General features: G+C 41.0%; 1 protein-coding gene across 1 annotated transcript in view; it reads left to right on the forward strand.

Annotated features, from left to right (window-relative positions):
- GIPC2 (GIPC PDZ domain containing family member 2) overlaps nt 1-17,508 on the forward strand; it is a 76,775-nt gene extending 59,267 nt beyond the window's left edge. The window contains exons 4-6 of the mRNA XM_080655598.1: nt 2,860-2,966; nt 11,047-11,128; nt 16,725-17,508. Coding sequence (XP_080511724.1) covers nt 2,860-2,966; nt 11,047-11,128; nt 16,725-16,876 — 341 coding nt within the window. The 3' untranslated portion in view covers nt 16,877-17,508. The remainder of the gene's footprint in view (nt 1-2,859; nt 2,967-11,046; nt 11,129-16,724) is intronic.
- Nucleotides 17,509-26,834: the final 9,326 nt, after the last annotated feature.

Below are 26,834 nucleotides of genomic sequence, written 5' to 3' on the forward strand. Positions count from 1 at the left end.
AACTGGTATTGCAGGTAAGAGTAAGGTAAGATAGAGATACCCTCTGAGAGACTGGCTGGCTTCTCAGGCATGAATGAAAACCCCTTCATAAACCTACCATATTCCAGAGTCTGGGTCCTTAGCTCTGTGAATCCCAGAAACCGTTTATTTTTTCATTGTATCTGGAGTTGTTCAGTTTTCCAGGGTTATATCTTATTGCTAAGTCAGAACACCAGGGTATCACTATACAACTGGAAATGTAGTTGTAGCGGTAGACCAAAACACATTAGCTGAGCAGTTCATTTCCTGCCCAGCAGCAAATTTTTAAGGGAAGACAAATTATATCGAGTAGGTCATTTGGTGAAGTCTCAGTGGCATGATGGATGTGTGGTCAGGGGGGTGGGGAGCATAAGGTTGTTTTTTAAGTTGACTCTGACTTGACCACTGTAGGTCTGTATATAATTCAGATGATAACACTCACGTGGCTGGGTGTACAGAATCCTGGACAGTGCAGAGGACAGATTAACCTGTCTGCTTCTTTGGGTCCCTTTTTGGAAAGTCTATGCAGGGCATCTTGCTTCTGTTAATCCATTCTCCTCAAATGGGACACAGTGTAACTGATAATATTAATGCTGTAGACTCACTGATGTAGCTCCAGGCTCCTTAGAATTTGGTCTCCTGAGAATATTTGGTCACCAGGATTAGCATTAGCACCATTAGTCACCATTTATAGGTTTTTGCTTAGGGGATCTGTTCTACTTTACCTCATGATAGTTTCTAGTTCTTTCATTCTTGGAGAAAAACTCATGTTTTTGGTGATTCTGTCCCTGAAAGCAGGTTAAAATTTCTATATATAAAAGCCTAAGTGACCGAACGACTGAATGACCGAATGACCGGTTGACCGGTTGCTATGACACACAATGACCACCAGGGGGCAGACGCTCAATGGAGGAGCTGCCCTCTGGTGGTCAGTTCGCTCCTACAGCCAACCTCCCACGGTCAGCCAACCTCCCACGGTCCCTCCCCCTGGCTGACCAACCTCCTGTGATCCCTCTGCCTGGCTGGCCAGCCCCTCTGATCAGCCTGATCGCTGGCCAGGCTGAGGAATTCACGCACCGGGCCTCTAGTTAAAACATAAAATCCTTAATCACTTTGGAGTAGATTCTCAATGGCAAAACAGTACTTGCTGATGATGGGAATTATTCTAGGTTCTGAGTCAGTAAGAAGGCATTTGTGCAGTGGACCTCACTCCCTGCTTGCATTTACCAGCCTTGTCCTGCGATTCCTCATTGAAGCTCAGGTATCTCCGGTTCTTGCTGCAGCACCTCTCTACCACTCCCTCTGTTCTTGCCCCAAACTGCTGCCACTTAAGTCCTCAGTCAAGGGGACTTGGAGAATATTTGCAGAATTGATAAATTGGTGGCTTGTGGTTGGACTCTGATCCACAGATTTTATTTATTTATTTATTTATTTATTTATTTATTTATTTATTTATTATCATCTTTAACTGAGCAGTGAGGATGTTTTTTCTATTGATTTTTAGAGAGTGGAAGGGAGATGGGAGGGGGACACACACACACACACACACACACACACACACACACACACACCAATTGGTTGCCTCCTGCTTGTGTCCTGACTGGGGCCAGGGATTGAACCTGCAACCCAGGTACATGCCCTTGACTGGGAATGGAACCCATGACCCTTCAGTTCAAGGGCTGATGCTCTAACTACTGAGCCAAACTGGCTAGGGAAGATCTCCTTTATTTTTGCCAAAACGTTTTTTAAAGTTTGACTCTATGGCCAAAACTTAAAATCAGGAGATTCATAAAATACTCTTGAGTATAGTTTCTTTGCAAACAAGTAGGTCTGGCTATGAAGGGCCTACGTTCCCACAGGGAATAAGTTATTGGAGTATCCTAGGTAGGGCATGTCTCTTCCAGCTATCCTCAGTCCCCACCCTACCCTTTCACTCATTTATGTTACTGCTTGGTATTGGAGTGGGTGGGACTCTTTGTGACTCGGAAAATCAAAACCAAAAATAAAACACAGACACAAACCAAGCATAAGGAAAGCAGTGGCTGCCCCTGGACTCGCTCCCTGTCTCTTGCCTGCCTCCTGAGGGGATGCCTTCCTTGGATCCTGTTCCCAGCCTCTTTTTCTTTAGAACCTCCTTCTCTCATTATGCCACCTCTGAATTCATCCCTCGTGCTTCCAAGAGATGTGATGTTGGAGTGTCGTTGAGAAAAGCATTCAGACTTTGGGATCAAGAGACTTGGGTTTGAATCCCAGCTCTGTGCCTCAGTGAGCTTAGTTTCCTTCTCTGTAAAGTGAGGGCTGTACCTTGCCTCACAGATTGGTATGAGTACCACATGGGATTTTGTTTACGAAACATCAAACAGAAGGTGGATACTCATATAAGAGTGTCTCTGCTTCTCTCTCTCTCTCTCTCTCTCTCTCTCTCTCTCTCTCTCTCTCTCTCTCTCTCTCTCATCAAGATATGGGTCTTTCTCTGCTTCATGACCTTGAATAAGTCAGTTGCACCTCCAGCTCTGCTTTCCCACTGCATACACCTCTTGACTCTCACGATAAAGCCAACTATTTTATTTATTCCTCATAACTTCCAGTCTTTCCCATCTGTACATTTCAAATATTTTCCTTTTCCTTTTGTAACCAAACCTTTCTTAGAGACTCCCATCTGAGACTCCTGAATGGCAGGTGAATTTGTTTGGAGAAATTCTGTAAGGACTCATAACTTTTATCAAACCTCTACAAGCATTATACATAGTTTTGTGATGGCAAATACTTTAGCTTTTACAGCAGTCTGTTGGAATTCTTTATAAATATATACACCTTTCCCCATCTATTTTATCTCTACAGAAATAGAGCCAAGGTCAAAAGCTGGAAATACCTCAACAGGAAAAATTGGTACTGGAAGGGAGACACTTCGCCTGAGGTCAAAAGGTCCTGCCACTGTGGAAGAAGTGGTATGTTATGTTCCTTTAGTCCTCATTCTGCTTGGACATGTATGGGCATTTATGGTTATTAGAGCCGAAAAGAGAGGTAAAACCATGGGGTTAAATAAGGTGCTATACACTCCAATTAAAGCACAGACTTTAATTCATTGCCTACTTACCAATATTAAAATTATTGAAAGATTTATGAAGGAATATAGTGTATGAGAAGAGACTGTGATCCAAAGCAACCCTCAGCTACCTGCAGACAACTCTTTTTCTGGAGTCTGTGGACATCTGACTGGCTCAAAATGTTTAAGATATCAGCCAAAGCTCTGAGAGCTGAGAAAAGCCTCAGAGCCACCTGTAGGAGTAAATATACTTACGATTTTGATAATCTATCTAATAATAGGATGATATGCAAATTGCTTGGGAGGCCGTCACATAACGGCCGATCAGCAGGCTGTGTCCCCGCCCCCTGTGCCGGCCTGGAGACATGAGGCTCACATCCCTGGCCCCGGCAACGGGCCCTGGGATGTGAGGCTCCCGGCCCCTCCCCCTGCACCGACCTGGGGGTCTGCAGGCTTGCGGAGAGGCCCCTCCACTGCGGGCCTGGCCGGGGGTCCACAGGCATGTGGCGGTCCGCAGGCCTCCACCATGGCCCGGCCCGGCAGTCCACAGGCCACCCCCGGCTCTGGCCTACCTCTTTGGGGCAATCCATTGAGGAGCCCCGGATGGGTGGGCGGGGCCTACCTCTTTGGGGTGATGGATCGCGGGGCTCCCGCACTGTGACAGGGCACAGGGCAGGTTGGGGGACCCCGCTCCCCTGCCCCAAGTGCATGAATTTCGTCCACTGGGCCACTAGTAAAAGATAATATGCATGAATTCCAGTCTTCTCAGGTGAAACATTCTATAGTTATCTTTGTTCCCTGTCATGTCCCACATCCCTCCCATCAGCAAATCCTGGTGGATCTACGTCCACAATAGGCCAGAATCCAACAACAACTCACCACCTCTACTCCCACCACTTGGGTCCAAGGCACCAAGTCTTATCTTAAACATTACAATCACCTGGTCAGTCTTCCTGTGTTCACCCTGGCCCTCTTCCCTCTGTGCTCAGCACAGCAGCCAGAATTTTCATTCAAAAACACCAATGAGGTTAAATTTCTTTTCTGTTCAGAACCCTCCATTAGCTTCCCATGTTACTCTGGATAAAAGCTGAAGTCCTCAGCATGACTGACGTGATCCAACTCTGCATTGCTTCTCTGATCTCATTTCCCACCACCGCTCCTGTCTTCCTCTGTGTCGGCCACCTGAGTCTCCTTGCTGTACCCAGACAGGCCAGACGTATGCTGCCACCGCAGGGTTTTTGTACTGCTGTTTCCTCTACCTGAATGCTTTGCCCATTTGTGAGCATGACTCCCTCTCTGGCCTTCTTCAGGTTTCTGCCCACATACCACCTTCTCTGAAAGAATGCTTCTGAATATCTTGTATAAAGAGCTATTCCTGCTGCCCCTCCCCCTGCCTAATTTTTCTTTCTTTAATTTTCTTCAAAGCAGGAAACACAATAGGACTCATTGTCTCCTTGTTTCCTTTCTGTCTACTGTCTGGCTCCTGTGCTCACATGTCTTGTTCACTGTGGTATCCCAGCACCTAGAATAATAGTACCTGACACATCAAAGGAGCTCAAATCTTGGCTGAATTAATGAATTAACAAATGATTCATTTAAGCTTGAGCGGAGGAAGGGTTTCACTGATTAAGTGGGTCAGTATTTGAGTGAAAACACCAGAAGTAGAAGAGACAGATGGAAAGAGGAAGGGTGGACAAGGAGGGCAGCAGGGGTGAGGGGCAGGATTCGAAGTGGCAAGCGGCAGGTCAGGCCACTCACAGCAGCAAAGACAGCAATGATATGACGGTTGCCCTGTGGGCACAGGGGAGATGAGGCAGGTGTCTGAGGCCAGGGGGCTCCTGAGGCAGGGGCCCAGGCACTGGGCCCGTCTGGTCCCTCTGTGTGCGCATATTGTCCGAGGACCCCCCAGGTGTTTGAAGAGCAAACGAGTGAGACAGGTGAGCCACAAGGAGGCTCTTTCTACAGATCAGGATCCCAGAGCTTGTGGGGTGACCATGGTCAGAGTCAGCCATGGGGGTGGCTTGGTGGGGCAGATACTCAACGAACCATGAGGCCAAGATTATCCTTCTGAATATTTGAGTCACCTAGGATGTTGTGAGTTTTGTGGAACCTAGAGGAAGATTTTGAGTCAGGTGTCTTGGTCCTGAATGTATGAAAGGATTGATTTGGAGGCAAAGGGCAATGAAGAGATTTGGAGGGTCAAAGGCATTTTGAAAGTGAGATATGATGAGGTATGTAAAAAACAAAACCAAAAACCCAGGGCAGTGACTTCTGGTCATTCCGAGTCTTTACCTTTGCTGTGCCCAGCACACTCCCGGGCATATTGCTGAAGTCTATTAAATGTGTAGTGAATGAATGAACAAACCTCAGTGGGAGAAAGGAATGTGTAGGAATGGAAAAATGGAAAAATAGTGGGAGGGAGCTGGCAGCGAGCAGTTAGGAGGATGAGGTTGGTCTGCAAAGGAAGCAGGGGTGGCAGGGGAAGCTGCACGTCACTGCAGGAGAAGTGTCTTCTGATAGTTAACATGGCTAATATTTTTGAACACCTGCTTTGTATGAGCTGCTGGAATGAAGAGAAGCTGAAGATCCATGTGGGGAGTTAGGAAAGAGTTATTCAAAGATAAACATCTAAAATTCCATTCCTATTTGCGTAGCCTGTTTCATTAAATAGGGCAATTAAAATAGCTCATAATGGAAGGAAAAAGCTAGTTTGGTGCTAACGTTAAATTTGGTACAAATAACTTACAATCTATTTCACACACTAAAGGGTTTATAGGTTTAAAAAAAACATCCCCTCATAACCTTGCACCACTTCTGATGTTAGACTTATAGTGATGATGATTTCGTGAGCAATACCCCACCTACATATCTCCTAATTTATTCAATATATGTTGTTGAGATAGGCATGGTCCAGGTGCTAGTGATAGGATAACAAGATGAACAAAGACCGTGCTTTCCTTTAAAAGGAGAGAGACATGAAAATAGGCGAGTACACACCAGAGCGATAGGGTTAAGGTCCCAAAGCAGGGGCTGATCAGCTGCTGTCAGGAATGGAGAGAGAGGGGAGGTCAGAGAGAGTTCCCTCCAGAAGAAATGATCGGTTCAAGGTGGTGAGAAGAGTGTTCCAGGCATGAAGCAATGATGGGCTTGGGGGCCTTATAGTGTCCATGGGATTGGAGGGTGAGTGTTGGAAGTACGTGGTGGGGTTGGTGAGGCTGGAGGTATAGGCCTGGGTCAGGATGTGAGGGTCCGTGGATCATGGGAGAGCCATTTAGGAACTATGAGGGGAGCAGCACAATTTTGAATTTTAGAAAAATTCCTTGGTTCTGGGGATGGGTTGTTGAGCAGGGTAGGTTTGAGAGGGAAGATTGAAGGCAGAGAGACAAAGGAGGAAACCCTTGCAAATAAGAAAAGATGGAGAATATTATTCAACCTTAAAAAAGAAGGAAATCCTGCCATTTGTGACAGCATGGATGAACCCTGAGGGCATTATGCTAAATGAAATAAATTGGACAAAGAAAAATGCCACATGCTCTCACTTATATGTTGATTCTAAAGAAAAAGAAAACAAACCTAAACTCATAGGTATAGAGAACAGAATGGTGGTTGTTAGAGGTAGTGTGGGGGATGGGCAAAATGGGTAAAGGTGGTCAAAAGGAACAAACTTCCAATTACAAATATGTCCTGGGGATGTAATGCACAGCATGCTGGCTGTGGTTAATAATACTGTGCTGTATATTTGAAAGTTGCTAAGAGAGTAGATCTTAAAAGTTCTCATCACAAGAAATAAAAATTTGTAACTATGTGTGGTGATGCATGTTAATTAGATTTATTGTGGTGATGATTTTATAATACCTACATATATCCCATCATTGTGTTGTACACCTGAAACTAATGTAGTGTTATATCAAGTGTATCTCAATTAAGAAAAGAAAATAAAATAAAAGGAAAGAAAAGGGAAGAAAAGATGAGCTCTACCCAGGCAATCGGAATGTGAATGGAAGAAAGGGGATGAGATCAAGAGCTTTTTGGAATAGTAAAACCCTGTGACTATTTTGTATGAGAAGGTCTGTAATACTTGTTGCAGTAACTTACACAATGGCTGGATAGGTACAAAGGTAAACACCTAAGTTACTTTGCACAGCCTGTTGCTTTACACCGACCATTCAGAAGACACTGTAAAGAAAGCAAGAGTGAGGTATGTGGTCTGTTATTGTTTTAAACAATATAATAAAAATATGAGAAAGTTGTAACAACATCCTCAAGGAAATAAAAATAAAATTTTATTTGCAATAAATGTTTTAAGACTACAAAGCAACATACATTTATGACAATATTAAAAGTATTATGAATCTTTTACAATGTAATCATGAATTCAACACTTGCACTTATAGTTATTTAACATCTTTGGGCATTTCTTTTTCAGCTGTGAAGCCATTTAAAATCAAGTATTGAAATAAACAGCATAGGACAAGACTTTATCAAATATAAAACTAAGATTGTAAAAGAATAATAAAATACAGAGTGGGGCAAAAGTAGGTTCATAGTTGTGAGTATGCAAAACAATTTCTTCTTCTTTTTTTTTTTAAATGTATTTTATTGATATTTTACAGAGAGGAAGGGAGAGGGATAGAGAGCTAGAAACATCGATGAGAGAGAAACATTAATCAGCTGCCTCCTGCACACCTCCCACCAGGGATGTGCCCGCAACCAAGGTACATGCCCTTGACCGGAATCGAACCCGGGACCCTTGAGTCTGCAGGCCGACGCTCTATCCACTGAGCCAAACCGGTTTCGGCAAAACAGTTTATTCTTATATTAATATTTTATTAATTACTAGAGGTCTGGTGCATGAATTCGTGCATGGGTGGGGTCCCTAGGCCTGGCTGGCAATCAGGGCTGATTGGGGCCATCTTGCCCAGTCCCGATTGGGGCCGGGCCGATCAGGGCCCGCCGGCTGAGGGGAAGGATGAAGGAAGGGACCACAGGAGGTTGGCCAGCTGACTGGGGGTGGTACTGGCCTGGGGGAGGGACAGTGGGAGGTTGGCTGGCCAGGGGGAGGGATCTTGGGAGCTTGGCCAGCCATGGGAGGTTGGCTGTGGGAGCGCACTGACCCCCAGGGGGCAGCTCCTGCATTGAGCGTCTGCCCCCTGGAGGTCAATGCACGTCATAGTGACTGGTTGACCGGTCATTCTGGTCATTTGGTCGTAACGGTCGCTTAGGCTTTTATATATATAGACTAGAGGCTTGGTGCACGAAATTTGTGCACGGGAGGGGGGTCCCTCAGCCTGGCCTGCACCCTCTCCAATCCGGGACCCCTCAGGGGATGTCCGACTGCCTCTCGCAATCTGGGACCGCTGGCTCCTAACTGCTTGCCTGCTTGCCTGCTTGATTGCCCCTAACCCCTCTGCCTGCCTGCCTTATCACCCCTAACTGCTCCCCTGTTGGCCTGATTGCCCCTAACCGCCTCTGCCTTGCCCCACACCTAGGACCCAGGATTCCCTCCTCCAGCCGGTCACAGGCACCTGGGACCCAGGCTTCCCTCCCTCTGGCCAGCTGCAGGCACCCAGGACCCAGGCCGACTTCTCCTGGGCTGGCTGCAGCCGCAGAGGACCATGGGCAGGTGGCTTCGCTTGGGCTGCATCCACAGGTGCCTGGGACTGTGGGATGGGTGGCTTGTCCCTCTCCTGGGCTGCAGGCGCAGGCACAGCCATTGGCACCCAAGGCCATGGGGTGGGTGGCTTGCCCCTCTCTTGGGCCCCAGCCCCAGCCGGTGGCACCTGGGATTGCAGGGTGGGCAGCTTGTCCCTCTCCCGGCCGCAGGCACAGCCGCTGGTGCCCGGGACTGCAGGGCAGGCAGCTTGTCCCTCTCCTGGGCTGCAGCCTGGCTGGTCCCCATTCCTCTCTTGCGAGCTTATTTGTGCCTGGCTCTTCCCCATTCCTCTCTCCCCAGTGTTGAGTGTCTGAGCCGTTATGGCATGAGGGCATGAGGGTGTGACGACCGTTTGCATATTAGCTCGTTATTATATAGGACTAGAGGCCCGATGCATGAAATTCGTGCATGGGAGGGGTGTCCCTCAGCCCAGCCTTCACTCTCTCCAATCTGGGACCCCTCAAGGGATGTCCGACTGCCCATTTAGTTGGACAGGCAGTCAGACATTCCTCTCACAATCCAGGACTGCTGGCTCCCGCCTGCTCGCCTGTCTGCCAGCCTGATCACCCCCTAACCACTCCCCTGCCAGCCTAATTGACGCCTAACTGCTCCCCTGTCAGCCCAATTGCCCCTAACTTCCCTCCCCTGCCGGCCTGGTCACCCCTAACTGCCCTCCCTTGCCAGCCTGGTCGCCCCTAACTGCCCTCCCCTGCTGACCTGGTCATCCCCAACTGCTCTCCCCTGCAGGCCTGGTCCCTGCAACTTCCCTCCCCTGCTGGCCTGGTCGCCCCCAACTGCCCTCCCCTGCAGGCCTGGTTCCACCCAACTGCCCTCCCCTGCAGGGATGGTTCCCCCAACTGCCCTCCCTTACAGGCCTGGTCCCTCCCAACTGTCCTCCCCTGCTGGCCTGATCACCCACAACTGCCCTCCCCTGCTGGCCATCTTGTGTCCACATGGGGGCAGCCATCTTTGACCACATGGGGGTGGCCATCTTGTGTGTTGGAGTGATGGTCAATTTGCATATTACCTCTTTATTATATAGGATTATATTTTCTATACAAACAACTATAAACCTACTTTTGCCCCACCCTGTATATCCAATCATGGTTTTCACTGAAACTTTTTTAAAACATTGAGTTGTATCATTCTATTAGTTTGAGATGTCCAACATAATGATTTGATATTTGTATATACTGCAATTCACTGAAACTTTGAATAACAATTTTAGGAAGAACAGAAATGTTTGGGTAGCATTAAAACATAAGACAAAAGTTACTTTAAAAATATTTCATTATGACCTTATCCTTAAAAAAATTTTTTTAAAATATATTTTTATTGATTTCAGAGAGGAAGGGAAAGGGAGAGAGAGAAAAATAGAAATGTCAATGATGAGAGGGAATCATTGATTGGCTGCATCCTGCATGCCCCTACTGGGGTTGGAGCCCGACCATGTGCCCTTGACCGGAATCAAACCCAGGACCTTTCAGTCTGAACGCCGATGCTCTATCCACTGAGCTAAACTGGTTAGGGCCTTATAAATTTTTTGGTGTTTGTATTTTATAATGTCCATAATAGATTAATGTGGTAATACAAGTGTATAATTTATAAAAACTTCAAATAACACAGTTAAATAAAAAGTAACCAATACAGGTATGTGTTCAGAAATGTTTTATCTTGGGGTGAGCTGTTAAAAGGTTTGGAGACTCTGGCCTCCAGGACAAAGACCAGGGCCCTTTTCATGGCACCCAGGACCACATAGGATCTAGTCATATGTCTGCCAGTGTGTTTCTCATCACAGTGGACTTTTTGAAGTTCCTATGACAGGCTATGATCTTATCAAACTCTACGACCTCGAATAGATTTTGCATAGTTAGCCCCTTCTACATGCAGCACTCTCCAGCTTATCTGACACCAGTTATCTTTGAAAACACAATCCTTGTTACCTTCTTAGATATGACTCTTAGATATTTAAATTTACTTCCCCCATGATACCTCTGTACCTTAAATATCATTAAAAATTATCTTTATTATTGTCATATATCTATTTATTTTCACATCTTTATCCCCTTCTAGATTGTTAGCTACTTGGAGACTGTGTTCTTGGTCTTTTTTTGAATCCACGACACTTAACACTGACGCTAAAAATAAGTATTTATTGTAAAGATTTGTATTGAGCTGCAGAGCACACTCTAGATATATTTCCATTCAAATTAGCTGAAGCAAACAACCATGAACTGGCTCCACCTCAGATTTCCCCCTATGTATGCCCTGACGTTCAAGAGATTTCATATACAAGTGTAATAGCTTATTTCTCTTTTCTTTGATAAAGCACTCTGAAACTAATGCTAAGGCAATTGGAAAGGTCGATGATCTTCTTGAGATGTACATGGGAATTCGAGATATTGAATTAGGTAAGATTATACTATTTTAAAAAGTCTATTTTTTAATTTGATGGAGCTTAATGCTTATTTGTATCTTTCTTGCATTGATAGTCAATGACACTTTTTAAGATGAAAAGTAATCGTATAGTAATGAAAAGCATAATGAAAATAGAAATAATGAAGAATAATGAAAGAAGGTCTGGCCTTTACCACCTACCAGCTGGGAAGCCTTAGAGTCAAGTTAACATTTCTAAACTTCTGTTTTTCATCTAGTAACTATAATGATATTTTCTTCATAGGATTGTTTTATACATTTAAAAATATATATGAAAAGGATTTTGTAAATGATACATAAACACAGTGTTATTTGACATATTAGCTGTACATCTATTACATTATATGTTTATTATTTTAAAGTTGTGCACACTTATAAGATTAATGAAGCCCTGTGATAAATGAATCTGGTGTATGACTAATAAGGGCAGTTGAGCAGTGAATTTCTTTTTTAAAAAAATATTTTTATTGATTTCAGAGAGGAATGGAGAGGGAGAGAGAATCAATGATGAGAGAGAATCATTGGTCGGCTGCCTCCTGCAGGCCCCACACCAGGTCTGAACCTGAAACCCAGGCATGTGCCCTGACCAGGACTCAAACTGTGACCTCCTGGTGGTTCATAGGTTGATGCTCAACCACTGAGCCAATCTGGCTGGGCAATGCTCTCTGTGTATTTCTTATGTCACCATTAGGATGTCAGAGTCTTGATTTATCAATTAAGACTTTCTCCATTATAAATAATAAAACAACAAACTGAACTTGAACTGACTTAAGAAAAAAATAAGGTGTGTTGGGGCGGGGGGTGGGGGGTGGGGGTATGTATTGGTTTTTATAACTGAAAAGCCCAGAGGTAGATTCTGGCTTCAAGAATGGCTAGATCCAGAGTTCTCATGCTATCATCAGGATGTGATTTCTCTTGTCTCCATTCTGGTTTCATTTTAGGCCCCCATGGTATCCCTTGGTAGCTTCAGGCTCTCCCTCATGAGCTCAAAAGGACTGCCATGGCTCCACCCTCTACATCTTGGTGTCAAACACAATGGGGAAGAGGGACGGCCTTTGCCAAGTCATTCAAACAAAATTCTCAGGATTGTCTCTGGTTTGATTGACCCACTTGATCCAGTCACTGAGGCTGGGGATGGTTAGGTCAGGGTCAAACCTCTGGAGCTGAGAGTAACTTCTGAAATACAAAGGCTGTGATTGTGAAAGCCCTGGTGCCTTCTATGAAGGAAGAAAGATAAATATTCCCGGAAGAAGGGGAGTTGGCTGCTGGGTGGGGAAAGAGTATATGTGCACTTAGTGGTGAGGTTTGTGCCTGTATGCATCCTTGTGCGTGTGCTTGGGTGTGTGTTGCATCAAGTAATTAATAAATTGTTTTTTTTAATAAGCTTTGAAAAAGTTGATTTTAGAGAGAGGAAGGGGGAGGAAGGGATAGAGAAAAGGGAGGGGGAGGGAGAGAGAGAGAGAGAGAAAGAGATAGAGAGAGAGAGAGAGAAACATCCATATAAGAGAGAAACATCTATTGGTTGCCTCCTCCATGCACCCTGACTGCAGGATTGAACCTGCAACCTGGGTATGTGCCCCAGTTGGAAATGGAACTGGCCACTTCTTGGTGTATGGCAAAAGGCACTCTAACCAACTGAGCCACACTGGCCAGGGCCAGTACCATGCTGTTTTGATGACTATGGCCTTGTAATGTAATTTGATATTAGGTAGCCTGATTCCTCCAACTTTGGAGAACCCCACTTTTAACAGGTGAAAACTTAAAACAGTCCTCAACTTTAAAACTTAATTTTACATATTGGCCTTATTGTTATTTAAGTATAAATTGGGAATAGTTCAGTAAATTAGTTTTGCTCCTTTGTTATTAAAAATACACAGTATATAAGGAAGAGCATTGGGCAGTGCTACAAGTAATTATAAATGAATTTAAGAATCAGTTTTTGAAGAATCAATTTTCTTTCACTCTGACATATTCAGGGAACTAAATGTTCCTCGAAAATTTCTTATGAATTAAATAGAAATCCCTTCATAATTAATCATCTATAGCAAGTTCCTCCATTGACATGAATAGTCATTATCATATAATTAGCAATGTATTCACCAAGGGAGGTAAAGTTCAAAGAAAGTAATTATTTGAAGAATGCAAGCATTATTAAATTAGGAATTTCTCTCATTCAGATCTAATTAACATGAAATGTAAATCAAATGTGAAACTGCTTCAACAGATGAATTATTTTTATTCCCTGTGTTTCTTAGTTTTCAGAAATGTTAATTCTTTTAAAAGTATTTTTATTGATTTTAGAGAGAGAGGAAGGGAGAGGAGTAGAAAGATAGAAACATTGTTGAGAGAGAAACATTGATAGATGTGCTGCCTCCTGCACACCCTCCACTGGGGATCAAGCCACAACCCAGCATGTGCCCTGACCTGGAATGGAACCAGTGACCTCTTGGTTATTGGGTCGATGCTCAACCACTTAGCCACGCTGGCAAGACTTGAAATGTTAATTCTTAATGAAAATTACACTGATATTATGTTATTATGAGTTTATACTAAAAAATTTAAAAAGTAATATGGCAATTAAATATCTAAAAACAAAACAGTAACCTCAAAAACAAACAAGTAAAAACCCCAACACATTGGGATGTATTTACTATTTGAAAATGAAAAATAATTCAAATGAGTTTCTGGACCAAGTAACCCTGAAGATGAAAGTGCTCTGTTTGGTTGTAAAGTTAAGTTGTGAACTATGACTTTTCAAATGACATAGTGCCTTGGAATGTTACCCATTGGGGAAAAAAAGATCTGATATAGAAACATTGATAAGAGAGAAACATTAACTTAGTGGGAAATTATATAATATAAATTTCTTAATGAATATTAAGATGTAGTGTAATTTGTATATAGAACTATAATATTATCTGGTGATATCAATTTAGGAGTTTGGTGATTATTCGAAGAACTTTGGAATTTTTGGATTTCTAATTTATAAAGAGATCCAGAAATGTGTAGTAAGGAAATCTGAGTGCTAGTTTCTAAGTCATATTTTCCTATAAAGTCTTTTTAGCTCTTTTAAAAGCATATGAAAATGGTATTTTAATCAAGATAGTGACATTTCTTCCTAGGATGATTTTTCTTTTTTGAGTAACTTTAAAACAATAAATATTATAAAAAGTTATCCTTTTCAGGTAAAGCCAATAAAGTTTTGGAAATGGATTTCATTAAAAGAAACTACATTGGCTCTATTTTGATGTTTGACTCATGTGGATTGTTTGACATGAGTTGACATTATGAAAAGTCTTAGGGAAATTAAGTGTTGAAGACCTTCCATAGAAAGAGATACAGTTACAGATTTAAAGGTTAAATTAACATTGGAGGTAGTTAATTTTTTCTTTTTTAGTGCTCACCCAAGGATATTTTCCCATTGATTTTTAGAAAGAGTAGAAGAGAGAGGGAAGCCAGAGAGAAATATCAATGTGAGAGAAACATAGATTGTTTGCCTCCAGGGCCCGGGCTGGGGAGGAGCCTGCAACATAGGTATGTGCCCTTGACCAGAATCGAACCAGGGACCCCTTTGGTCTGCAGGCTGACACTCTACCCACTGAGTCAAACCAGCTAGGGCTGCTGGTGGTTAATCTTTATCTAAATTCTGCCATGTGCCATTTTATTAAAACAGATTCAGAGAAGTTTGGTAACTTGTTCAAAGTCAGCTAACATGTTAAGAACTGAGATTCAATTCTGACACTTTGATACCAAGATTTTTCACCTGCAGTAATGTTGTATGTCTAAAGTTCTGTTTAAGTATTTAAGAACTTAGTGGAAAATACAGATTGATTAATATCACCAAAATAAGTGTCATTAATAATGCAAAAGTTGTTCAGTTTTGGTAATGATATAAAGATATCCTTGAAATAGCCACAAGAGGTCAGCACTTAGCTGTTACATGTGGTATAACAAGTCTACTTTTAGTGGAGTATTTTTCCCCAAGTTGTATCCAGATGTTAAATATTATTGCAGTGTATTGCAAATGCATTATAGTTAACAGATGAGAAGCATTTTAATAGCTGTTGTGATGTTAATGTGATATGTTTTCCTAGTTCCTTTGCATTTCTCTTAAATCAGAGATACAGTCTTTTATGAAAAAGAATACAATCATGCCAGTTTATTTCTACTCTAAGGATGTTTCAAATCTATGTTTATACTTTATATATTAGCAAAAATTCATAACATGTTCAGTGCATGCTGCATTCTCAATTTCTGTTAAAAATTTTGTAGCAAATTTGATTTTTAAAAGATTTATGGAGCACTGTATTACACACAATATTTCCAACACAATTATGATGCTGCCTAATTGGTATTTTTATTGCTTCTACAAGATCAGGAGTTTCTTGAAGGCACATACCATATTTTACTCAGGTTTTAATCCCAGCTCCTACCATAGTACTTCTTCCATAGTAAATACTTGCTGAATATTTGTTGACCAAATGTCTGATGAGAGGCACAAAAATGAGAGTCCATAGGGAGTCTGAGTCCTAATTTCATTAGTTTGAAGCATTAGCCTTTGCGCAAATTATTAAACTTTGAGTCTTAATTTCTACATCTGTAAAATGGGTACAATAAAACTTCATAGGGTCGTCAAAGCATTCTAATATGTATAAAGTTTCTCTCACATCATAATTAATAGACATAGCTATTATCATCCATAGCAATGATCATTACTCATTATTACTAGTAATAATGGTCATGGAGTGAGAACATGTAGGGATGTATAACTGGAGGTGGGACCAACTCTGGGACTATATTGTGCGTAGGAGTGTTTCTTTACTTTTCTCCTCTGTGTGCCAGCATGAGTGTATGAGTAAAATTATACAGCTTGGGCTGTCAGGGTATAGTATGGGGATTTTAAATCATCATTTTTCTCATTTTGTGACCAAGGAACCCAAACCAGAGATTACAAATGAGAGCAGACCAGGTCTGAGCATGGTGTTCCTGGGATCAGTACACCAGACAATGCTACTGAGCTTCCTGAGGTACTAGAAAACCATGTACCAAGCATTTTCTCACAGCTGCATGTGTGTGTGTGTGTGTGAGAGAGAGAGAGAGGGGCGGGGGAGGGGGAGTGGTGGAGAGAGAGAGAAAGGGAGAGAGATGGGTTGATTCAGTGTCCATCAGTGACCTTGTTTTCCTCACTGTTCAAGAGCATCAGTCATCTGCACGGTTAGCCCTGGCCAGGTAGCTCAGTTGGTTAGAGCATCGTCCTGACACACCAAGGTTATGGGTTTGATCCCCATTCAGGGCACATACAAGGAGCAACCAATGAATGCATAAATGAGTGGAACAACAAATCGATGGCTCCAAGGTGGAGGAGAGGCCAGCAGTAGCAGCTGCAAACCTGGGTATAGTGGGTAGATTGTTTAAAAAAATATCTTTGCTACTTGGATATGTAGTATTTGTACTAGAAATATGTGATATCTAAGCATGTTCCTTTTAGAAAGTAAATTTTCTGGTGCTATTTTTCTTAGTCCTCTGATTCTGTCTCAAATATCAATAATTTTTAAAATCTATTTTTGATAGCTACCACAATATTTGAAGCTGGAAAGGACAAAGGTAATCCAGATGAGTTCGCTGTAGCACTTGACAAAACTCTTGGAGACTTTGCGTTCCCAGATGAATTTGTCTTTGATGTTTGGGGAGCCATTGGTGATGCCAAACGAGGAGGATTATGATGTGGCTGGTCCATCACTGGAGAAATGAACCATTGTTCCTGTGTGTGTGTATGTTTTTTTTTTTTAAATAAACCTATAAGATCTGCTTTTAGACACTGGTTTGGTTTTATGTGTATGAAATACATTTTTTTGAAATATAATTATGATTTCTGGGTACATTTTAATGCAGTTGAATATATAGGATGCTTAAGATAAATTACCTAAAATTTGATCAATTTTAATATTCACTTAAAAGTTATTTTTAAAGCAAGTTTTAGGGAGTGTTTCTGGATAGATAATTTTGTTCCCCATTGGTTTTCTACATGTAAGTAGTTGATTGCAATAGCTTTGTAGTTCTTTTGCAAAATCTTAATGCAGCGAAAATTAGGATTGGAGTATGATTTGCTTTATAGCATCTTCATTTTGTTATGTTAGCTTGAATAGGATATATTCAGGAAATAACATGTGAATTACACCTACTGTAGGTCTAGAAGCATTGTTTTAATTTTCAATCCATTGAGTAAGGGGAGGAGGATTTCTATAGCCTGTTGATGTCAATGACCTACTTTCTCTCTTTGTAAAACAAGGATTGATTGACTTTTACATTTTGCTTCTTTGTAAATTGCTGCATTGGTTCTTAAAACCTATTATTGAAATCTGTTGTGCTGTGCATTTGTTTGCATGTGTGGAAGAAGGGTGAAAAGGGCAGATAGGGTAGAAATCACTTGTACTTGATTTTTGCAAAACACTTCTTGAAACGTTATTTCTTTTTCCACCCGTACCTGCTTTTTACGTTACCCTTTATAAGCACTCCAGGGAAAGTTCTTATAGTCTTTGTAGAACTTTTCTTTTGAAAGCGATGTACTCAGAAAATAACTATGTTTGAGAACACTTTTTTTGGGTGAAAGAGCAAGGCTTTTAAGCCCGCTAAACTTTAGAGGAGATAGTGTCAGAAATAGACCTCCCCCCAGTGGAAATAAAGGAGGAAGGGAGCATTGAAAAAATATGTTAGCCTATTATTTTAGAGTTCTAACAGACCCTCTCTAAAACCTTATATTATTGAGAAAATTGAGGGTAAATGATTGTCTTATCACTTTTATTGGACATTTTACAGAGGTAAGGGAAATGGAAATGAATGGCTTCAACTTAGATCAGTAATAAGGAAGAGCCTGGTGTGACCGAGCATTCTGCTAAAGTGTTAGATGGAAAATGCTGTGTGCTGCCATGGGAATCAGAAATCATAGCCTCTGAGGCCTGTATTCTAGGAAATCAGAAGTAGTTCCCTTTTCATGCTGGGTTAATGATTAGATAACTCTTGTTTTCTGGTGCAACTTTACTTTTGCTGCCATCCACTCCACTTTCACATAAGTTTAATGCCATGTAGCTGATCTTCTGTGTCTCATTAATCTGAAACCTGCACAGAAGTTGTTTTAGTCATTAATGTGTAATAAAAGTAATTATAGAATGTGGATGGTCTTATTGCTCTTGCCCACCATTTGAAAATAGGATCCAGCTCAGGCTGTAATTTGTTGCTATTTGTTTCTTGGTGTGTTTTTTTTTTGAAGTCCTCGAATGACTATTAATTCTTAATATCACCTCTGTTAGATGGACACACACAAAAAAGAACTAATATTTTTAGAAATGGGAAAGTTATTGGCTGAGTTAGCCCATAGTAACATTTTAGTTTGAACAACGAAATAATTTCTTGGCACTAGAAGTTAGATTTGAAATAATGAGTCATGTTTTGTTATTGATGGATGTTTCTTCTTCCTTTCTGGGCATGCATGAAGATTGAAACTTGGTGCTGATTCCCTGTAACTTATGGAATCTCAAATTTACAAAGTGAATGTGCTCACCATGATCTTTCTAGGATTTTGGTGTGTAAGGTACTGATGCCCATGTTCAGCGGTCACTGTAATTGTCAGCATCAAACAGGCAGTTATCATTATTAAGAGCTTCAGCTGGGCACAGGTGCTTTAATACTAATAGATTTTCCCTTCAAATGTCTTCATCTCTCACCTCTACTGCTAAACTGATAACAGGGACAGTTCCTTTACATTATTTTATTCCCTTACCTGAAAATACATATATTTGTGAACTTCGTGACTCTGAGTGCACAAAAGGAGCACGCTTTCTTTTTAGTTGTCGCAGTCTGTTGCTACAATAAAATAAATCATATATGTTTTTTTTTTAAAAAAAACATGCCATTTTGCCCAGCTGGTGTGGCTCAGTGATTGAGCATCAACCTATGAAGCAGGAGGTCATGGTTTGATTCCTGGTCAGGGCACGTGCACGGGTTGTGGGCTGGATCCCCAAGAGGGGGCGTGCAGGAGGCAGCCAATCAATGATTCTCTCTCATCATTGATGTTTCTATCTCCCGCTCTCCCTTCCTCTCTGAAATCAATAAAAATACATTAAACAAACAAAAAAACAAATAAACAAACAGACAGCATGCTATTTCATTGGCACCACTAAACATTTCCAAAAGGGCTCTGTCATTTTCTCTTGTTCTATAGGTCCCGCCCTACCCGCGCCCCGTCCCCCCCCACCCACACACACCGCAGTGGAGAATGATTCTTTTATTACTGATTTCCTTCCATGCAAAACAGCCTCTTCCAGTGGCCACTAAGAGCACACCGTATGTTTTCTTCATGGCAGAGCATGTAGATGATGATCGACCATTAGGCTCAATGGGGCCTTGAACATAGCTTGGTCCTCATCGAATGTACACACTCTGATGGTTACAAATAAGCATACTTTGGGTTTCTGTGATGTTTTAAAAATATAATTACATGATTATATGTTGTGAAACTTTCAGAATTTAATTATTAAAGCAGTGATCAGTTAACTGCTTGGGGCTGCTATATCCAATATTACAAAATGACTAAATAGAGATAATTAACTTGAGATAACTTAATTTTTCCAAATTATTTTTAATTTGCAATATTTCCCCTGTAACTTTAACAAATAGATATTTCCCAAGTAAAACATACGTTATTGAGATCCATGTTAGACCTTCATTAGGTCTAGAGAGAGCCTTCCTCAGATCTGTCAGTTATCATTGCCTACCTAGCATAGTAGCAAGATGAAGTTCATTTGCAAGTGATGTTTTCAAAATGATGGTTCTTCTAAATAGAGCACAGTTTATCCATCAAAGATGTAAAAGATTGATCATATAATGACCCACTTACTCTCTGATACATCTAAAAATACGTGGAGACCAATAGCATTTCTGTTAGTCTGATGGAAGTATTAGGTTAGAAGCTATAAGTGAATAAAGAGGGAGGAGATGCTGTTCAACTCATAGTCCCAAGTATTAGTGCTCTGTGTAAAATGTGCATTTATTATCTTCTTGACACACATTGAAAGAGATATCAGAGTAATTACATGTCCTTACACATATGATGGTTATAAAATGTTTCTGAGATTGTGAAGTGTACAAATGGCACAGCCTGTCCCTCCCTATTTACCTGAAGACCTAATTCTAAGAAATGGCTCATGGTTATTATCAGTTAGGAGAGTGAAAATTGGATATGACATCTTTATTGCAATTGGAGACATTAAGCCTCTATAAGACTTAACATAGCCATAGATATTTTTGAAGCTGTACTAAAGAAAGAAATTTAAAAAAGTCTGAAAGATGGGTTTAAGTAAACATTTGATATTTTTAACTGTTTGTGCCATGCAAGAGTTTTGGTTATATATAGGTAAAATATTCCACATTTTTTTGGGAAAAAAGTTTTTCTCTTTTATAAAAATCATAGCATATACTTTAAAATGTTTTTCTGAGATTGAATTTTAGAAATCTATTAAGCAATACATGAAGTTGTAAATTATATTTTGATATTGTTTAAAAATATATTACTGTTTTTCTACTTATCAATGTATAAATCTTCATGTATCAATCAAAAGTAAATTACTTGTAAAGCTATAATAATTTTATATTTTATATATTTAAAATGACTCCTTAAAATAAAAATCTTTTCATTAAAAATGTGATGTTTTTAACATGAAAAATAATAAAGATTTGAGGTTTTTCAGAGGGAAGGTGGGAGTAAGGAGGAGAGATCAACCAAAGGACTTGTATGCATGCATATAAGCCTAAGCAGTGGACACAGACAACAGGGGGGTGAGAGCATGAGTGGGGGGGGGGTTGGGAAGGTAATGGGGGGATGAGGACAAATATGTAATATCTTTTTTTTTAATATATTTTATTGATATTTCACAGAGAGGAAGGGAGAGGGATAGAGAGCCAGAAACATCGATGAGAGAGAAACATCGATCAGCTGCCTCCTGCACACCTCCCACTGAGGATGTGCCCGCAACCAAGGTACATGCCCCTGACCGGAATCGAACCTGGGACCTTTCAGTCCGCAGGCCGACGCTCTATCCACTGAGCCAAACCGGTTTTGGCTGTAATATCTTAATCAATAAAGAAATTAAAATGCAAAAAAAACCCTTTATTCAAAAAAAAAAGATTTGAGGTTTTAAATATTAGACCTTTTAGTTTTGTTTAAATAAATGATGGGAATAACATCAGGCCTATGATTGTTCAGACGTTTGGGTTTTTAACATATCTTTGGTATATTTCTTTCTCAGCTTACTTTGTATAAGGCATAACTTCTAAGATCTCTTAGTTTTAAAATCCCCCAATTTTTGCTTTGATTCAATGAATATACATGAATATACATTGCCACAGTACTTCAGGATAAAACAGTCATAAGCTGTTTTTGATATGAGATGGAGGTTTAGCCAGGGTGACATTTCCCCCTTTGTTCAACCAGTTTTATGGCAGTAGTTTCCAAAAAATATTGTAAATAGAAGGTATATCAGCCTATCGCTCTTAGGTAGTTATGGATTACTTTGGACTCATTACCTTCTTGATACAGTTTGAAGGCCCTATCTGGACTGTTACAAATATCATGTTTCCTTACAAATATCATGCTAATTCCACATGTTTGGGGTGCGGTACAGGAATCTGCATTTTGACACATCCTCCAGATGGATTCCAGTGAAAGTAAATTATGGACCTTTACTCTGAGGTCTCTGAAGGTCTTGGCCTAGCACTAGGGTGGGATTATAGATGTGACTTCAAGAATTCTAAACAGAGATATAAAGGCATCTCTAACACAGTTAGATAAATGGAAAAATGGATGTAAAGAAATATGAAAAAAAGCTGTATATATAATATGGGTGTAAAATAATATGGAAAAAAGCTGTAATTTCACTTAAGTGGGTGATTTTCTAAATGTAACTTGGTATTCTAGAAGTATTTATCTTAGAGAAATAGACTTCCCAGAGATATTCGCCAATGATACATCTGATAAGAGGTTAAAATCTAAAATTTATAAAGAACTCATAAAACTCACTACCAAAAAAACAAACAATCCAATTAAAAAATGGGCAGAGGACCTGAACAAATGTCTCCAAAGGGGACATACAGATGGCCAAGACTTAGGAATAAATGCTCAGCATCACTAATTATCAGAGAGATGCAAATTAAAATCACAATGAGATATCACCTCTCACCTGTCAAAATGGCTACCATCAATAAATCAACAAACAACAAGTGCTGGCGAGGATATGGAGAAAAGGGAACCTGTGTGCACTGTTAGTAGGAATGCAGATTCTTGTAGCCAGTGTAGAAAACAGTATGGAGTTTACTAAAAAAATTAAAAATGGAACTGCCTTATGACCCAGAGATTCCACTTTATTTTTCTGTTTTCTGCAATTGTTTTGTCCTTTTTTAATTTTTATTGTTTGAAGTATTACAAATAGTAGTACATATGTCTCCTTTTTTTCCCCCCATTGACCTCCCCCTGGCCTCCTCTTCCCCCCAGTACATGCCTTTACCTGCCATCCCCCAGTGTCTTGTATCCATTGGTTATGCTTATATGCATGCGTACAAGTCCTTCAGTTGATCTCTTACAGCCCCCCCTCCCCCAACCTCCCCTGCCTTCCTGCTGTAGTTTGACAGTCTGTTCAATGCTTCTTTGCCTCTGTATCTATTTTTCCTCCATTTCTTTCCTTTAAAAAATCTTGCCTCTGCAGACTAGAAATAAACATAATAACAAAAAATGTTTGAGTCTCAATTTCAATGTCCAACAGTTCTGAGTCCCCATTTCAATGTCCAACAGTTCCTTATGTGTACATGTCAGTAATGATATCTGGATGGTGGGCACATGGTGGCAATGCAGGTCCGACCCTCTCTGGTTTGGTCCTGGGCAACCTGCTGCGTCGCACAGCTTCTGACTGCTAGCGTGGCAAGGCATTGTCAGCGTCTTCCATCTCTGGACTGTTTCTCCTCTTGTCTTCGTGGTTGGAGCATATCTGTCAATTCCTCTCTGTTGCAGGAATCCACATGGTCTTGGAGTTGTTTTCAGCTGCGCCTCCCTCACCAATTCGGGCTGGATTCCACTCGTTTCAGCTGCTCCCTCTATTTGCTCCGGGACAAGGCTCAGGACACGTCCGTCTATTCTGCCGCCATTTTGTCTCTCCTGTCCAGAGATTCCACTTTTGGGAATTTATCTGAAGGAATACAAAACACTAATTCAAAAGGATATATGCACTCCTATGTTCATTGCAGCATTACTTACAATAGCCAAGTTATGAAAGCAACTCAAGTGCCCATCAATAAGATGAGTGGATAAAAAGTGGTGGTACATATATACAATGGAATATCACTTGGCCATAAAAATGAATGAAGCTTTACTATTTGTAACAGCATGGATGGACCTAAAAAGTATTATGCTAAGTGAAATAAGTCAGCCAGAGAAAAACAGATACCATATGATTTCATTTCACATGGATCTTAAGAACAAAATAAATAAAATTGAAACAGAATCACAGATACAGAGAACATTTTGATGGTTGCCAGATGGGAGGGGAATTGAGGGGATGGGCGAAGAAGATGAAAGGATTAAAAAATAAATTTGAAGTTACAAAATAGTTACAGGTATGTAAAGTACAGCATAGGAAATATAGTCAATAATATTGTACTAACTCTATATGGTTCTGGGTGGGTACTGGAAATATTGGGGGTGAGAACATTTTGTAGAGTATCTGATTGTCTAACCACTAGGCTATATACCTGACACTAATACAAAATAATATTGAATGTCAACTGTAATGGAAAAAAAGAAAGAAATAGACTTCCCAGTTGGCACACCATGTGATGGTTTTGCTTTAGTTTACATCTACATTTCATGCTTAATGCCTATAAATATTGGCTACTTATCTTACCCATATTTGGTGTTTTATCCTCTTCTAGTTTTGTAGATGAGGATCCTCTGAAACAATGGTTCCTAAAGAACATTTTTGCTTTTAGTGGAATGGAATTGACATGCATAATAAGAAGAGTGACTTGTCTCAGTAAGAGTAACTAAAGTGGGTGCTGTGGTTTTGATTATGGAAAGGCTAAGTTTGTAAATATGCTACTTGAATTCTCCTCATATAGATGTTTCTCTTACCCAGGTCCCTTCATGTATGGGTAGAGTGTTGAACATGATTTTCTGTATTGTCTTATGTGTCATCTAAAAATATGGGGGAAATAATGCTTATGATTTTAAAATATTATAGAACCAATGAATTAATTTAGCCTTGAGAAAGTGGTTTCTCTAAAAGTTAGAATTTCTACCTTCTTATTATTCAGATAGGTTATTATAAAAATAACTTGATTTGTTTTAATTTTAAAAGCTTTCCATTGAAAAGTAAACAGAAAATTAAAATGAAATAAACCAAAGACTTCCTTCTGCATAAAACAAAAAGAAAACTTCCTCTTCTGCACTGAGAAAAAAAAAAAAAAAGAGGAAATATAAGCCTGCACATTTAAGGAATGATGGAAGAATAGTGGCATACTTTAGCTTTGGGAGAAGGATAATGGGAACATTGTAACCACCTTCATTCAATGTCCTTCCCTCCTCTCCACTCCTTCCATTCCTGACTCTTTCAATTCTACCTAACCTCTCTTCATGGATTTCCTCAGGCCTTGGACCTGGGTTCTTACACGCCACTCCACACTCTCCATAGATGACTCATCCATTCCCATGTATTTAAATATCTTTATATTTACAACTCATATATATATCCAGTTGGGATCTCGCTTCTGAGCTCTAGACTTAGATGTTCAACTGCTTTCTTGACATCCCCACTTGGTGTGTCAAAACTTGAACACTTTAGACTTTTCTTAGAAGTCTTATTTCCCTCAGTTTTTTCTAACAGTGGTATCACAATTCACCTCATTGCTGCTTCGCCTACCACGTCTAATTTAGCAGCAAGTCCTTTTTCTTGTATCTCCAGAAATGCCTCCCAAGTATATCCACTTCTTTCCAGTTTCCTGTCACCTGTTTACTCCACACCTCATTTCTCACCTGGGCCAACTGCCACAGGCTCTCGGCATTGCTCCCCCCTCTTTCACTCCTGCCCCGCTCTAATTTATATTACGTGGTAATGTGTGCTCTAAATGTTTATTGAAGGACCTAGTGTTCAGCTTTCTTTGAAATGAAAATGTCAGGACCTCAGTTTTTCTTCCCCGGAAGGGTTGACAGTAAGCTCTTTTTTGTCTTTTAGGGAAGGGGTACTAATTTGGGGATGATTTAGCTTCTGCTGTGAAAGAACTAGGAGCGAAGAGGAGGCAAGAGGAACAACTCTCACAGGTGTGGACTAAAGGCTGTGAAGTGTGTGTGTGTGTTTTGGAAGGGGGAGAGGGAGAGATATCTTTAGAGGCCCACACAGAGGAGGATTGTGCCTTGTTTTCCTGTAGGCACATTGTGGCTAGGTGGAGTGTTAGACCCACAGAAACCAAGGCCTTCTGAAGATTCCCGATCTCTCATTATGGCACAGAAGCTGTAAGGCCCACAGTGAGAGATGGTGTTTGATCACCCAGGACCCTTGTGGGAGCCTGAGCCATTGACCAGAGCCTGCCAGCTGCCACAGAACTAGCACTTCCCACCCCCTATTTGTTTCTATCATTAGTGCTTGGAGAGAATTTTGTTTGTTAGCAGTCTTGCCTATTATTATCCAGCGGGAGTGTCACCCCCATCAGCCCAAACCTCTGGCTTATTTTGGCGACTACTCCAAGGCTCTTTTTTTTTGCAATGATCCGACCTACATACATGAAGCTTAGAAAAGAGAAGTGGTCCTTGGATGCCTGGTGGAGAGGTGGGGGAAACCTTGGCTCTGTACTTGGGAGGTTGCAGTGAACTAGTACAGACCCTGACTGGGACATGGGCACAAATGGCCCTTTGTGCTTCTTGTTAATGGGATCGCATCGCTCCTCTTGAAACTCCTTACGGTGGCTTTCAAAGCCTTGTCCCCCCCATGGCCATATCCCCCCTAGCTTTGTGCTCTATTTACATCAAACTTGCTTTTCACTTCCAAACTCTTACCTTTCTCAGAGCTTTTTTCATTTGCTATTTTTTTTTTCCTGCCTTGAACACCCTTCCTCCTGTCTGGTCAGGTCCTTGTCATCCTTCAGTTATTAGTTTAAATGCCACTTCTTGATCTCACTCATCTAGGGGAAATAATGAACAACATAAACCGATGAACAAAAACAGCCCCAGAGACAGGGAAGCATCGATCAGACTGTCAAACCTCAGAGGGAAGGTAGGGGAGGGTGGGGGTAAGGGGGTTGAGAGATCAACCAAAGGACTTGTATGCATGCATATAAGCCTAACCAGTGGTCACAGACAACAGGCGGGTGTGGGCATGCGTGGGGAGGGGTTTGTGATGTGAATGGGGGGATGAGGACAAATATGTAATACCTTAATCAATAAAGAAATTAAAAAAAAAGCCACTTCTTTGAAGAAGACTTTTGTGACCTTCTCCCTCCCTTACTTGATTTCAGCCCTTGTTTGTTTCCACCTTACACATCATTATTTATAATTCTTTTATTAGTTTCCTTTTATTTTATATTCTTCACTTGCATGTAGGCTTTTTGGGGGCCAGATTGCTTATATCTTTCTTACCATTGTGTCCCCAG

The sequence above is a fragment of the Plecotus auritus genome (assembly GCF_963455305.1).
Source record: "Plecotus auritus genome assembly, chromosome: 2".
Taxonomy (NCBI): Eukaryota; Metazoa; Chordata; class Mammalia; order Chiroptera; family Vespertilionidae; genus Plecotus; species Plecotus auritus.